The sequence below is a fragment of the Cryptomeria japonica genome, chromosome 10 (assembly GCF_030272615.1).
Source record: "Cryptomeria japonica chromosome 10, Sugi_1.0, whole genome shotgun sequence".
NCBI classification, from domain to species: domain Eukaryota; kingdom Viridiplantae; phylum Streptophyta; class Pinopsida; order Cupressales; family Cupressaceae; genus Cryptomeria; species Cryptomeria japonica.
In genome coordinates, this window is record NC_081414.1 from 153,769,342 (window position 1) to 153,782,208 (window position 12,867).

At 40.8% G+C, this 12,867-nt stretch overlaps 1 protein-coding gene across 3 annotated transcripts in view; it reads right to left on the bottom strand.

Annotated features, from left to right (window-relative positions):
- The window catches only part of LOC131047994 (acetyl-CoA acetyltransferase 1), a 28,418-nt gene that overhangs the window by 12,511 nt on the left and 3,040 nt on the right, over positions 1-12,867 (bottom strand). For all 3 annotated transcript variants that reach the window (XM_057981814.2, XM_057981813.2, XM_057981815.2), the window contains exons 4-6: positions 4,642-4,815; positions 4,057-4,162; positions 3,761-3,899 (exon numbers count right to left, since the gene is read on the bottom strand). In XM_057981814.2, the coding sequence (XP_057837797.2) occupies positions 3,761-3,899; positions 4,057-4,162; positions 4,642-4,815 (419 nt within the window). The remainder of the gene's footprint in view (positions 1-3,760; positions 3,900-4,056; positions 4,163-4,641; positions 4,816-12,867) is intronic.

Consider the following 12,867-nt stretch of genomic DNA (forward strand, 5'->3'; position numbering starts at 1 on the left):
AGATCAATAAAATATTGAAGTTATGGTGTTTTATTGCAATTCTCATGGCTATCTTCATGGTTGTTTACTTTCTTGAATCATTCTCAGTCGAAGTAGTATTTAAGCTTGAAGGACTAAGTGTTGGGTTTGATCTTTGGTGAGATTCACGTTCCAAACCACTAGCTTCTTACTGATTGTAAGGACGCCTTGTGTGATCAACTGGAGATATTTGGATTGCTTGAACCTTCAATCATTATTGAACTATTGATATGTACCTTTATGGTAGTATTTATAATTCTTGATGATTTGAAAATCACTAATCACCTTAGAAGATCGCATCAATTCCAGTAGAGTTGTAATTCCTTGGCAATACTGAAATTGGTAGAATCTTACCAAGTCTAGCCTACATTGAGTCATTCTTAGGATTAGATTAGAATTCATCTCTTACAAACCCTATCTTTTGATCTTTTTGAGAACCTGTTAGTTTTAGGAAAATTCTGTTCCTGCAATTCGAAAACGTAAGGCCCCTTGAAGAAACAGCATTCACAACGACCACTGGTTCTTATCCACTCGTAGAGATCCTACAACGAAGAACATTGAAGTCACCCTGATTGATCCTTTCTCGTGATATCTTCAGCATTCAGAGGCTTTACTCAAGAGAGGATAAGATACCCTTGGGTATTTTATTTTGTGTTTGATAGTGCATAAAAAACACGTCAACGGGTTCCATCATTTCCTTTTCTAACTTTTTATCAAATTTCCCTGACTCTCTTCTTCATACTCAGCTATTAAAACTTCTGGTTCATATAAAAGATTTAGATACTCTTTACTGAGATTAGTGTACCCTTACCCTTTCTACTTCTTGGACCAAAGTTGTTGCATCCTCATATAAGGAATTCATGTATTTCTTTTTCTCCTTTGTAATTGGTTAGATTTGTATCTCCTCTCTCATTCTTCTCTTCCTTATAAGGTACAGTCCACTACACTCACCATTACTTCAAGCTTCCCTAAGTTTGAGTCCTTATTCGACGCTACCTCAATGTAACGCACTTGTTCCTTGTCTAGGCACCTACTCCCTACAAACAACAAAGCTTCTTCCTTCTAATCTCATTTCTAGTGTCTTCCTCTACCTTCTTGTGTGAGACTCTCCTTGATTCACTACAATAGGGTGTCTTTGAAAATGATTTGTAGTTTGATGCTGGTTGTGCTTCTAGTTCTACATGCTCATCACTCTGCAAGGGCCTTTTTTCTTTCCCATATGCTTCAGCTACAACTAGACTATGTTTCTTCTTTGGTTCTTTTCTATATACTCAGCCACTATTTGATTCTATCCCCTTTGGGCAGTTTGAGAAAGAGAATTCTACATATTTTACAAATTAAAAAACTGCTTTCAACTCTTCGAGTATTTGGCAAACCACTCTCCTACTGATGACTTCATCAATACCATGAAATGTAGGAAAGGGACTTTTTACTACAACTCTATTGAGAGAGTCATATATCTATTAGAACAAGCAGAAATTCTTTGAGGAGGAGAGTGGATCTAGTAGGTCTATCAACCGACCTAACCATCATTCTCTACTTGTCATTGTTGTTAGCTCTTAAGGAGCTCATTCCACTAGATATTAGAAATTTTAGGAATCCCATGATTCACGGGCTGCTAGGAAAATCAGTTGTAATACCACTGTAATGTACAAGCAACAAACAACTCAAAAATATATAAAACTAACACTAAGGCATGTTCCTGTTTACACAACCTTCTCTACTCAATGTTGAACTTACTTATTTTGCCCTAATCTAACAAACCCTAATACTATAGGTACAATCCATCATTAAGGACTAATTGCAGATTTAAATGTATACGCAATCTTCCAAACCCTAGAATGTTCATGATTTACACATTAATGCTAAGAACTGAATAGACAGATCTCAAATTATCTTTTTAAACAATGTTTGTCAATGATGTAAAATTTCTCTTGAATTTATACATAAAACCCAAAATTCTCAACACATAAAACAAAGCATTAACAACCTAGATATCAAATTGGGTTCCTTGATAGTATAAAATCAATTGTAAAGCCTTTCATATAAAGCACATTAGAGGTGTAATTCTACAACCATCTTACAATATCAGCACAAAGGTGTAATTCTACTACTCTACAATAGAAACTACTCTACCTAGTCTACAACCATCTTACAATATCAACACAAAGGTGTACTTCTCTGTCAAAGCTCTACAACAACTCGCTACATATCACATAGAAGGGATGAAGATGAGATGCACCACTATGAACTCCACTAACATTGGTCTATTCTCTCATGACAACTATAAGTGTTGTGCTAACTCGATATCGCCAATTCCAACCACCATTAAAGCTCAAACATGACCTTCAGGTGAGAATTTCTCCTTCGGCCACCAAGGTTTCATCCTTTGGCATAGAAATCTCTAGAATTTTCATCCTTCAACTTCTATGAATCCAAGGGTTTCTATCTTCAAATTTGTATGCTTGAATGTTGGGGTTTAGAATAGCTTTAGTTTAGGGTTTTGAATATTTTTCATCAGAATAATATTTTTTTTTTCAAAACTTGAATCCTTAACACCCACTAGAAGCCCAATATATTGATTGGTACATGGCAAAGAATGTCCATTCCCAAAGGGTGGTGTTTTCCTTTGGGTTGTGCTTGAAATTGTGCCATGTGCATTGGAATGTAATATAGAGCCATGGGGAATGTTTCCTATGAACTACAATCATCCCATGCAATAATGGCAAGAGGTCTCAAAGAGTTTTAGATCCTAACAACCACATTAATGGTGGCCAAGGTTGTTTGCATTGTTGGAGATCCACATGGGTCCTTTTATGCTAGCAAAATCTTCTAGGAGCATCATCCAACATAGAATTAATGGCAGTTCGGTTGTGCAAGGAGGTAGGTGAGGTGAATAGTAAAAAGAGACATGAACATTAGAGTTCGGGTGTTGAGGGTGCTTCGACTCATACCATAAGTTGGGGGCTTGGGTTTGGAAGAGAGGCATATTAGTGAGAGGAAGTTTGACTCTCCAATGAAGGCTTGTGAAGGAGTGGGGTTTAGGAAAGATGTATAATGGCATGGGAAACTCCAAAGTTCCGATGGGATAAGGAATGAAAGTGGGGAAAGAATGGGAGGTATGACAATATGGGGAAGTTTGATACCCTAATAGAAATAGAAAAAAGGGGATGCCAAGAAGAAAGCTTTACAACTCCAATGACCTACATAGACTTAGAAAATTGGGCATGCTCCCATACAAAGAAACTTCAAGGACCTTAGGTGAATGCATAGGTGATGGCGATGAAGAACACATACACAAAATTGGATCAAAGGAGACATGAAAAATAGGAAATAAGCAATTTGGTCCATAACATAGATTATTACAGAAAGGGGACATGATAATAGTATGATTATATCCAGTCATAAGGCACCTAGGGGAAAATTTGCCGTATTGGCTAACCCAAACCTAATCCTGTACTTGAACCAACAAATTAGCTTACAACAGTAAGAAGACCACTGATTTCATTTTCCACCTACTTAGCCACAAATAGGGTTGAAGCTTATTTATAAACTAACCAAGGACTGCTTTAAATGAAGAAACACAAGTAAAAACTGAATTCCTCCATAAGTGTCATTAGAAACAATTTATTATTCATTGTAAAAAATACTTGGACCAACACCAAGCATTTATTGGTGATTTTCAAATTCACAGTAAAGATATATTTTCTTTTGCTATATAAATTTAGATTATGAGAGATACCTGATCTTCTCTTGATATAAGGTATTTATCTGCACATAACTCCCCACATAAGCCCATGCCGAAATCGTTGTAAACATCCCAAAGTCCATCCTTTAACATTCCATCAACAAGATTTCCATTTCCTAGTCGATATCCCTTTCTAAAAAAGAAATCCACAAATAAGGTTACTCTTATTGCATTAGCAGTAAATTAAGCATTATGAGAGATACAGATTTACTCTAATCCTCCAGTCAACTCTTGAGATCAATCCAATAGAACACAAAAGTATACAATAGACGGCTTCCAAATTCATATACCTGGCATCAGGGAGGTAATAAGGGGCATTTGACATGCTTTCCATGCCTCCAGCCACAATAATATCATTGATGCCTAACTGGATACTCTGAGCAGCAAGCATTGTTGCTAAATACATTAAAAAAATCATTGTAAGCCCCATCATCCATCCAAAAACCTTAGTAAAGTAGATATTTTTTAATATAAATTTTTCTCTGTGTTTTGATTTTTTATTAAAGTTCCCAAGGATCTAAAAAGTTAACATAAAAAAGATGCACTTAAAATGCCCCAACGTATTGTCTCTGGTAGCTGTCAAAAAAATTTACACACATTATATGCTTGTCATATTTAGAATTCAAAACATTCCATACTCTTCATTCCTTTATTGATAATAGTGCATGTAACAGTATTAGGTATTCCTGCAGACAGTTCCGCCTGTCTAGCAGAGGCTTAGGTATGTTCTATTGAAATTCTCCGAAATCTAAACGTTACCATAAAAAAGATGCACTTCAAATGCCCTATAACATTATATCAGTAGTTGTTAAAATCTTAACAATCTTAATACACATTATATGCAAGTTAAATTTAGAATTCAAAACATTCCATACCTTTCATTCCTGATGAACAAACTTTGTTGATTGTAGTGCATATAACAGAAGTAGGTATTCCTGCACCTAGTGCTGCCTGTCTAGCAGGGGCCTGACCAAGGTTGGCACTCAAAACATTTCCAAAAAATACTTCTTGGACCATTCCCGGTTCAATGCCTGATCTCTTAAGAGCAGCTGCAAAGCATTGAATATAACTGTGTTAGCCTGTCAACCACCATTTAGATTAACTTGCAAACAAAGAAACAATCCATAAATTGGGAATTAAAGAACTAAAAACTGAACATATGTTTAAGAAAGAATTGTATTATGACCATTCTCAAAACAACGAGACTTCGCAAAAAAGCTTGACCTAACCCTAAACAACGAGGCTTTGCAAAAAAGCTTGACCTAATTCTAAGAGGAACCATGAATGCCAGAACACTTTCAAGGAGGAACCACCATGACGATTCTTGGCCTGGTAGGGAACCATGGAGATTAGGGCTTCCGGGTCGTCTCGACAATAGGCATCGTCCACCGGTGGCCACAAATTCAATGCGAGCCCATTCCTCGCTCGCATACCAAATACCCTCGATCACACACAGGAAGAGAAATCAGTCCTGGCAATTTCCTGACCAAGCCGCAAACTCCAAAGGTTTCTCAAGCTTGGACTCCTGGGCCAAGAAAGTGGCGACAGGCCCTAATAACATCCCCATCCCAGCCAGGGTTCAAAAAAGCTCTGCACCCAATGCGTCTATGGGCCGCAGCCATGTTGGTCATCAAACTAAGCAACCTCTTAGGTACCCCCCCCAACTCAAACTTCAAAAAACTTCCTGGCTGTCGTCCGCCTCCAGCCTCTGCTCTCAAGGATCAGACATGGAATCGAAAAACCATGGGTAGCAAACTTTTCGTCCTTCCTTCTGATTCCATCAATCCCATGGTTGTCAGATTTTAGGAGAATGCTTTTTTTGCACAATGGTGTGGAATAGGCGGGAACAGCAAAGAAATAATCCCCTGGTGGACGTCTTCCTTTCCAGGCTTGATCACAATCTGATCACTACAGAATGATTTCTTCCTTCTAGAATGTGTTGACTCTTCTCTAAAGAAGGTAATCATGGAAGGTTGCCCTTTGTTCTTTCAAGGCTCATCCTTCAATTTCATTAATTGGAAACCAGGATTCGACACGGCGAATCATAGATTTGAGAAATCCCCTGTTTGGTTATCTCTAGTGGGCCTTCCATCGGAGTTTTGGTGCCTGGAGGCCTTGGTAAAAATAGGGGATGCATTAGGAACCCTAGTTGGCATTGAGGAGGATTTCCTAAAAGGACTTAAAGGAGACGTAGCAAACATACATGTGGAGATTGATCTCCAAAAGGGATTTTACAGTGTTCTAGAAATTATCTTAGAGATGGGAAGGTGGAAGCAAAAAGTGCAAAGACTGGGCAAACATATTCCTAGCAAATGTATCCTCTGAAACCAACTAATCAAGAACAACTCAATTGCAGCCTCAACGGGCGCTATTCATCTCCCTCATCAATTTCATTCTCGCGCTTCCCCGATCAAGGAAGGGCCAAAGTTGGATTGGGGTCTGGATATTCCTCTGGTTCCATCTACAGTGAACACAAACCGGCCCTACAATAGCACCATTGGTCAGTCTCATGCCAAGGATCACGCTTCTTTTGTGCCTGCAGCCTCTCCTATGCCTCATCCACTTCTCACTCCTGGTTCTTCCCCCCGGCTTAAAGATTCTCGAGGCCTGTTGCCGCCCTCCAGCACAGGTATGATCTCTCCACCCCCTCTTTTCTCCCCCCTCAGTTGTCTTCCTCTTATTCTTTCCCCTATTCTCAAGCTGCCGCCTCATAAAGCAGTTAGAAGTCTATTTGGCCAAAAGCAGACCCCTTCTCTCTCAAGAGGAGCCTTTAACATTTTCTCTCAGCCCTCCTCCAAGGTCTTAAAAAAAAAAAAAGAAATGCAGCCTCAGATCCAACAATCAGAAAGCTCATATCCACCTCAAGAAAACCATCCCCAAACCTTTGCACGTTGCCAAAATCCTGCAAGAAGAGGAGTCCATTGAAAGTGATCTTCAGGCTGAGTTAGAAGCGGACCATGAGACCCTTCTTCCTAATGGAGATCCCCCCTCTCCCTTAGCATTTCCCCCATCTAGGCAAATCCTTAATCTCTCAATGGGAAGCCCAACTCCATCTATGTTTTCCCCCATTCCAGCTCCCCAAGATCTGGATCTGTCTTTGGATCAAAATGCTAAGAAACTACTGCAGGATCTAATGATCCAGGAAGAGGACCCGGACTCAGTTCTAGATACCCCTCTAGCAGTACTGTACTCTCAGGTCAAAGAAAAAAGGAAGTTAGGGCTTCATCAGATCCAAGAGGGTTTAGAAAAACCAGACTTTGGTTTATCCCCTCTTAAGAAAGGCCGCAAATCTCTTATTGAAGCCAGCACTTTAGATGGTGCTGCAGAAAACCAATCAAAACTTCAAGACCTTTGGAAAGTAGGGAAGGGGAATCCCCTTCCTGAACAACAATGAAAATCTTATTTTGGAATGTTAGGGGCCTTAATGCCCCTAACAAACAAAGGGTGATCAAAAGGAGGATTCTTTTGGTCAGTGCAGAAATAATTTTTTTACAAGAAACGAAGTTGGACAATAGACAAGCAGTTGCCTTCGGTGGTGGAATCAGCCCCCTCTTCATGACTTCCTCACAATTGACAGTGGACTCAGATGGGGCCTCAGGAGGCCTAATGATAATCTGGAAGCCTTCCCAAGTGATAGTTGTTGGCATTGCTTCAAATAGGAACTGGATCCTGGCAAAAGTAGTTCATTTCCAATCCAATTCATCTTTCCTTGTCATTAATACTTATGGTCCAGTTTCCCCCATCAACAAACGCCTCTTATGGTCCTCCTTAGATTTAGTCCTCTCTTCTCATTCTAACAACTCTTTATAGGGGGTGACTTCAATGCTATCAGAAGAATCTCTGACAAAAGGGGTGGATTAATCCGCTTAGGCGGATCTCAACAAGATTTCAACGACTGGATTGATAGGAACGGTCTGATGGAAATAGACTCAGGAGATTTGTTCACTTGGACAAATAGAAGGAAAGGCTTTAGCAACATTGCAGAAAAATTAGATAGATTTTTTTGGCAAGGCGACTTAAGGAGCCTTCCATTCACCCCTTCATGTTCGGTAATCCCTTGTTCAAGATTGGATCATTATCCCATACTGCTGTCCTTGACCGATAATAAATCATATTGCAAAGCCCCATTCAGGTTCGAGAATATGTGGATGAAGGACCAAAACTTTCTCTCATTGATACAAAACTGGTGGAAGGAGGCATCGATGGTAGGTTCAAAACTCTTCTGCTTTAATGCTAAGTTGAAATTTGTCAAACACAAACTGCTTCAATGGAACTCTCAGCATTTCAGAAACATCTTCTCAACAAAATGTTTGTTAGAAGGGAGATTGGCAGCCCTAAATGATAGGATCATTCTGGAAGGTATGGACCTGGATTCCTTTCAACAAGAAAAGATGCTCCTATTGGAATATGAGGATATCTTGTCCAAAGAAGAGATTTTTTGGAAACGGAAATCGAGGGAGAACTGGCTCAGTATGGGGGACAAAAACACTAAGTTCTTTCATAATGTAACAAAAATTAGAAGGAGTAAGAACTGGATATCAAAACTAGAGTCCAAAGATAACCGAATCATAAAGGATCCTAATGAAATTAAGGAGGAAATCACTTCTTTCTTTTTCAATCTCCTAAACAATCTTGAAGGTTCTTAGCTACTAGAGCAAGATAAGATGTTGGATGTGATCCCCAAGATCATAATAGATAAGCAGAACCAAAATCTAAACGAGAGCCTTAAGATGGAGGAAGTTTTCCAAGCCCTCAATCAATTGCCTTCGGGTAAAGCTCCTGGCCCGGATGGCTTCCCAGCGGATTTTTACAAGAAATGTTGGCATATTTTAGGTCAGGACCTTGTGGCAGCCCTAGAATGCTCAAGGAGATCAGGAAGGCTTCTTAAGGAAGTCAATAACACATTCATCGTCCTCATCCCCAAGAAAGAAAATGCAGTAAAACTGGGTGATTTCAGACCTATCTCTCTCTACAACACAGTTTATAAATTCCTCTCTAAAGTCATGATGAACAGAATGAAGCCCCTCATGGAATCAATCATATCAGAGGAACAAACAGGGTTTGTTGCAGGTCGCTCAATCCTTGACGGAGCCATAATAAGACAAGAAGCAATCCATACTCTCCAAAGCACTAAAAGACCAGGTATGATGATTAAAGTAGATATCTCAAAAGCTTATGATAGTGTTGATTGGCGCTTTCTTTGCAAGGTTATGCAAGCCTTTGGTTTTGCAAAGCAGTGGATTGATTGGGTCTTTGAATGCATTTCCACCCCAAAATTTTCAATCTTGGTAAACAGGAAACCAGAAGGCTTTTTTTCCTCCACAAGGGGAATTAGACAAGGAGATCCTATCTCTCCCTTTCTTTACATTATAATGGGGGAAATTTTGGGCAGAACAATAAAAAGAAGCCACATGAACAATCTTTTAGAGGGTATCAAGGTAACTAGAAACTTTTCAGTCACACACCAGCAGTTTGCAGATGATAATCTCCTGTTGGGGGCAGCAAAAATCAAAGAGGCCTCCCATCTTAAACAAATTCTAGACAATTTTGGGAAAGCCTCAGGCCAAATAAGGAACAAGGACAAATCCAAGGTTTACTTCTTTTCTACCTCTAGACAATTACAGTCTAAAATACTCTCAATCCTGGATTGTAGTGAAGGGTCCCTCCCTTGCATCCACTTGGGAATTCCAATTGATCATGGAACAGGGAGTGCTAGGTCGTGGGATCCTCTTAAACTAAAAATGGATCAGTCTTCAAACTCCTGGAAAGGGAAATGGCTGTCGTGGGCGGGCAAACTTGTTATGATCCAAGCAGTATTAGCGGCCCTGCCCATCTATCTTCTCTCCATCCTATCTCTAACAGCAAGTGCAAATACCTTTCTCATCAAGAAAATGAGGAATTTCTTTTGGCAAAACTCAGAGGAGAAACACAGAATAGCTCTAATTGCATGGGAAAAAATAATCAAGCCTAAAGTCCTGGGGGGTTTAAGGCTAGGACTTTAGGCTTTAAGGACCTCAAATTGCAAAATAAAGCTCTAGGGGCCAAACTAGTATGGAAGTTCATCAGGAATCCTAACATCACTTGGGCTAGAATGCTAGCCACTAAATACTTACCAGATCAAGAGCCAACCAATTTTCTCCGAGCTAACTCATTCCCCAAGGGCTCTAAAACATGGAATTTTTTAATCTCATGCAGAAACCTGATATCAGAACAAGTATCATGGGATATCCAAGATGGAGCTTCAAGTCTTTTTTGGGAAGACTCCTGGGGTGGCTACCCTCCCATAGCTAATCTACTGAACAGTCCAACAACAGAAAATTGGCTTAAGCACCACTGGGGTGTCAGAGTAAGAGATTACATGGCTTTTGACGGTTCACCTGGCTCTCAAAGCTGGAGATGGAAATCATTGGATTCAATCCCTACTATAAGGGATGATATAGACCAGCTCAAAGAACTATTAAAAACTAGAAATGTTAATCCGAGAAGAGGGAACGACTCGTTAATTTGGGCTTCCTCCAAAACAGGGCTCTACAATCCTAGAGATGGTTACAGAGTACTGGTTAACAATGCTGCTCAGGATCATTTGGATTTCCCCAAGAAGTTGTTCTGGAGTTCTAAAGTTATCCCTAAGGCAGGGATCTTCGCATGGCTAGCATATCAAAAAAAAAATTTAACTGTAGAAAAATTCACAAAAATGGGGTTTGCAGGACCCTCTAGGTGCATCCTGTGCAAAGCTCAATCAGAGACAGTGGACCACCTACTACTCTCCTACCCCTTTGCGTTCAAATGCTGGAGATGGCTCTGTGCTAAACTTGGCCTGATTTTAGCCCTTCCAAATGATATTAAATCCCTGTTTCAAAGATGGCCTATCCCATTCAAGGAGTCCACCCTAAGTTCAATCATGGAATTGTCCCCTTCCTGTCTAGTTTGGGAAATATGGAAGGAAAGGAATCACAGACTTTTTGACAACAAATCCAGAAGAATAGAATCAATCTTGAACTCAGTTGAATCGACTATCGTGGATTCAGTCAACTGCAAGTTAGCCTTCTCTTTGGGCCTGCCGAAAGTTTTTTCATCTTGGGATGAAAGTATAAGGAAAAACTGGAATGGCATCAGGATTCCCCCCTCTTTTGGGCAAAAAGACAATGGGAGAAAGACTGCTATCTGGTCTCCTCCAAAGCCTAGTTGGATAAAACTGAATTTTGATGGTGCCTCGAGAGGTAACCCGGGCCCTTCTGGCATAGGATATGTAATTAGGGATCGCACAGGAGCAATCCTTGGGAAAATGGCAAAGCCTATTCCCCCAAATACAAACAACATAGCCGAGTTCAAAGCTCTGCAACTTGGACTGAGAGATTGCATCAACCATGGTTTTAATAACATCTTAGTGGAGGGCGACTCAGAGATTGCAATAAATGCCATCAAGAGGAAATTCACTCCAAATTGGAGGCTGCAGGGAATTCTAGAAAGCATAGTCACAAGCCTGGATAAGATAGACAATTATGAAGCTAAGCATATCTACAAAGAAGCAAATTCAGAGGCAGATGCTCTCTCGAAAATAGCCACCCAAGGATCTTTTCTCCACGGTTGGGATCAGGAGTATCCTTCTGTTTTTCACTCAGACCATTGCAACTAACATGCTCAGGTCCCTGAAGTTCAACCAAATGCGAGTTTCCCTTCAGGATCTAGCAGTAGCCCTTATCATTTGTTATAAGGTTAACTTAAACTTAAACATGGCGGTTAAGCTTAACGGTCATATCAATTCAAATTTTATACCACCTCTCTTGGGAGGGTGGGCACGTAGTTAAGCACGTCATCTAAGTCGTAGTCATGACCTATGCCTTCTCCGATCCTCCTCTCGAGATCACTGACATATTGTCAAATCAATTTAAGGTCTGCGTGGCCCGTCCGGGTGAGTTGGCTTGACAAGGACAAACATCCTCCGCCACCTTTATTGCCAAATTTATTGCAATCCCGATCCTCTTTATTCGGCTTTAAACGGTGTGCCATCTTCTTCTTTGCATTTGTTTTCTGCATTCCGCGTTCATTCCCTTCTCTCTGCTTTCTATCTCAGAGTCCTTCTCCTTCTCTGTTGCTCAGCGTGCTTCGCCCCTCATGGCGTCCGACCCTCCCTTTGGCTTCATCATGAGCGTGTATCCCAAACCCACTTGTTGTTTTGGAGCTGACACTCCAATCTCTCTCTCGGCGTCTACGCACCAAGTTTCCTTCAGGAAAATCACAGACTTAAGGCTCAAGCGTCTCCTCCTCTTCTCGGATTTTCCCCTCATTTTGGCCATGAAGATGATTTTGGGCAATGGTCACCTCAACAGAGATGAATATCCTCGGGATAACACCAGCATTTCTTCAAGGTTTGTCGCCTCCCTACTTGACCTAAAACTCGCCAAGCAGGCAGTCTGGTCTCTCACCAAGAAGCTCTTCCCGGAGGAAGTTACCCAAGAGCAAGTTACCCAAGAGCTCCAGGAAATTCTAAACAAAGCAATTCATGATTTTGGGGCCCCTCAGCCAGGAGATAGAATACTCTTTAACGCTCATGGAGAATTGATCAAATATTATCCCTTCCTGCTTGATTTGAAAGGGAAGGACCTGGATAGGCACAGAGTGTTTGCGGGTGTTGGCCTTGGCTATCTCAAATGGCGGTTTTTGGGAGAGGATTTAGAATACCTTGGAAGGGAGGAGGACCTTATTCAGTTTGCAAGACTCAACGGTATCCTGCCTCCGAAACCAGAAGAGGAAAACCCACATTTGGAACAGGCTAGCAAGGGTCGTGCTTCCAGGGGTCGTCGTGGGTCTGGAATTGGCCATGGTAGAGGTCGCCCTCCATGTAGAGGATGTGGACGTGCAAGGAAGGAGCATCCGTCAGCTAAAGCTCTACAGGAAATTGCAAGCAGAGGCAGAGGCCGAGGTCATCCTAGGAAGCAGCTGCAACAACCCGACATTCCCTCTTCAAGCTAGGCTTTCTGTGGATTCCTCATTTTGATTATTGGATACTAATTATATATGTATATTTCTCTTAGGTTTAATTTTAAGCTCAAAAACTCTGTTCTAGGCAGGTGGAAATCTGCCTCTATCGTTTATAGTCT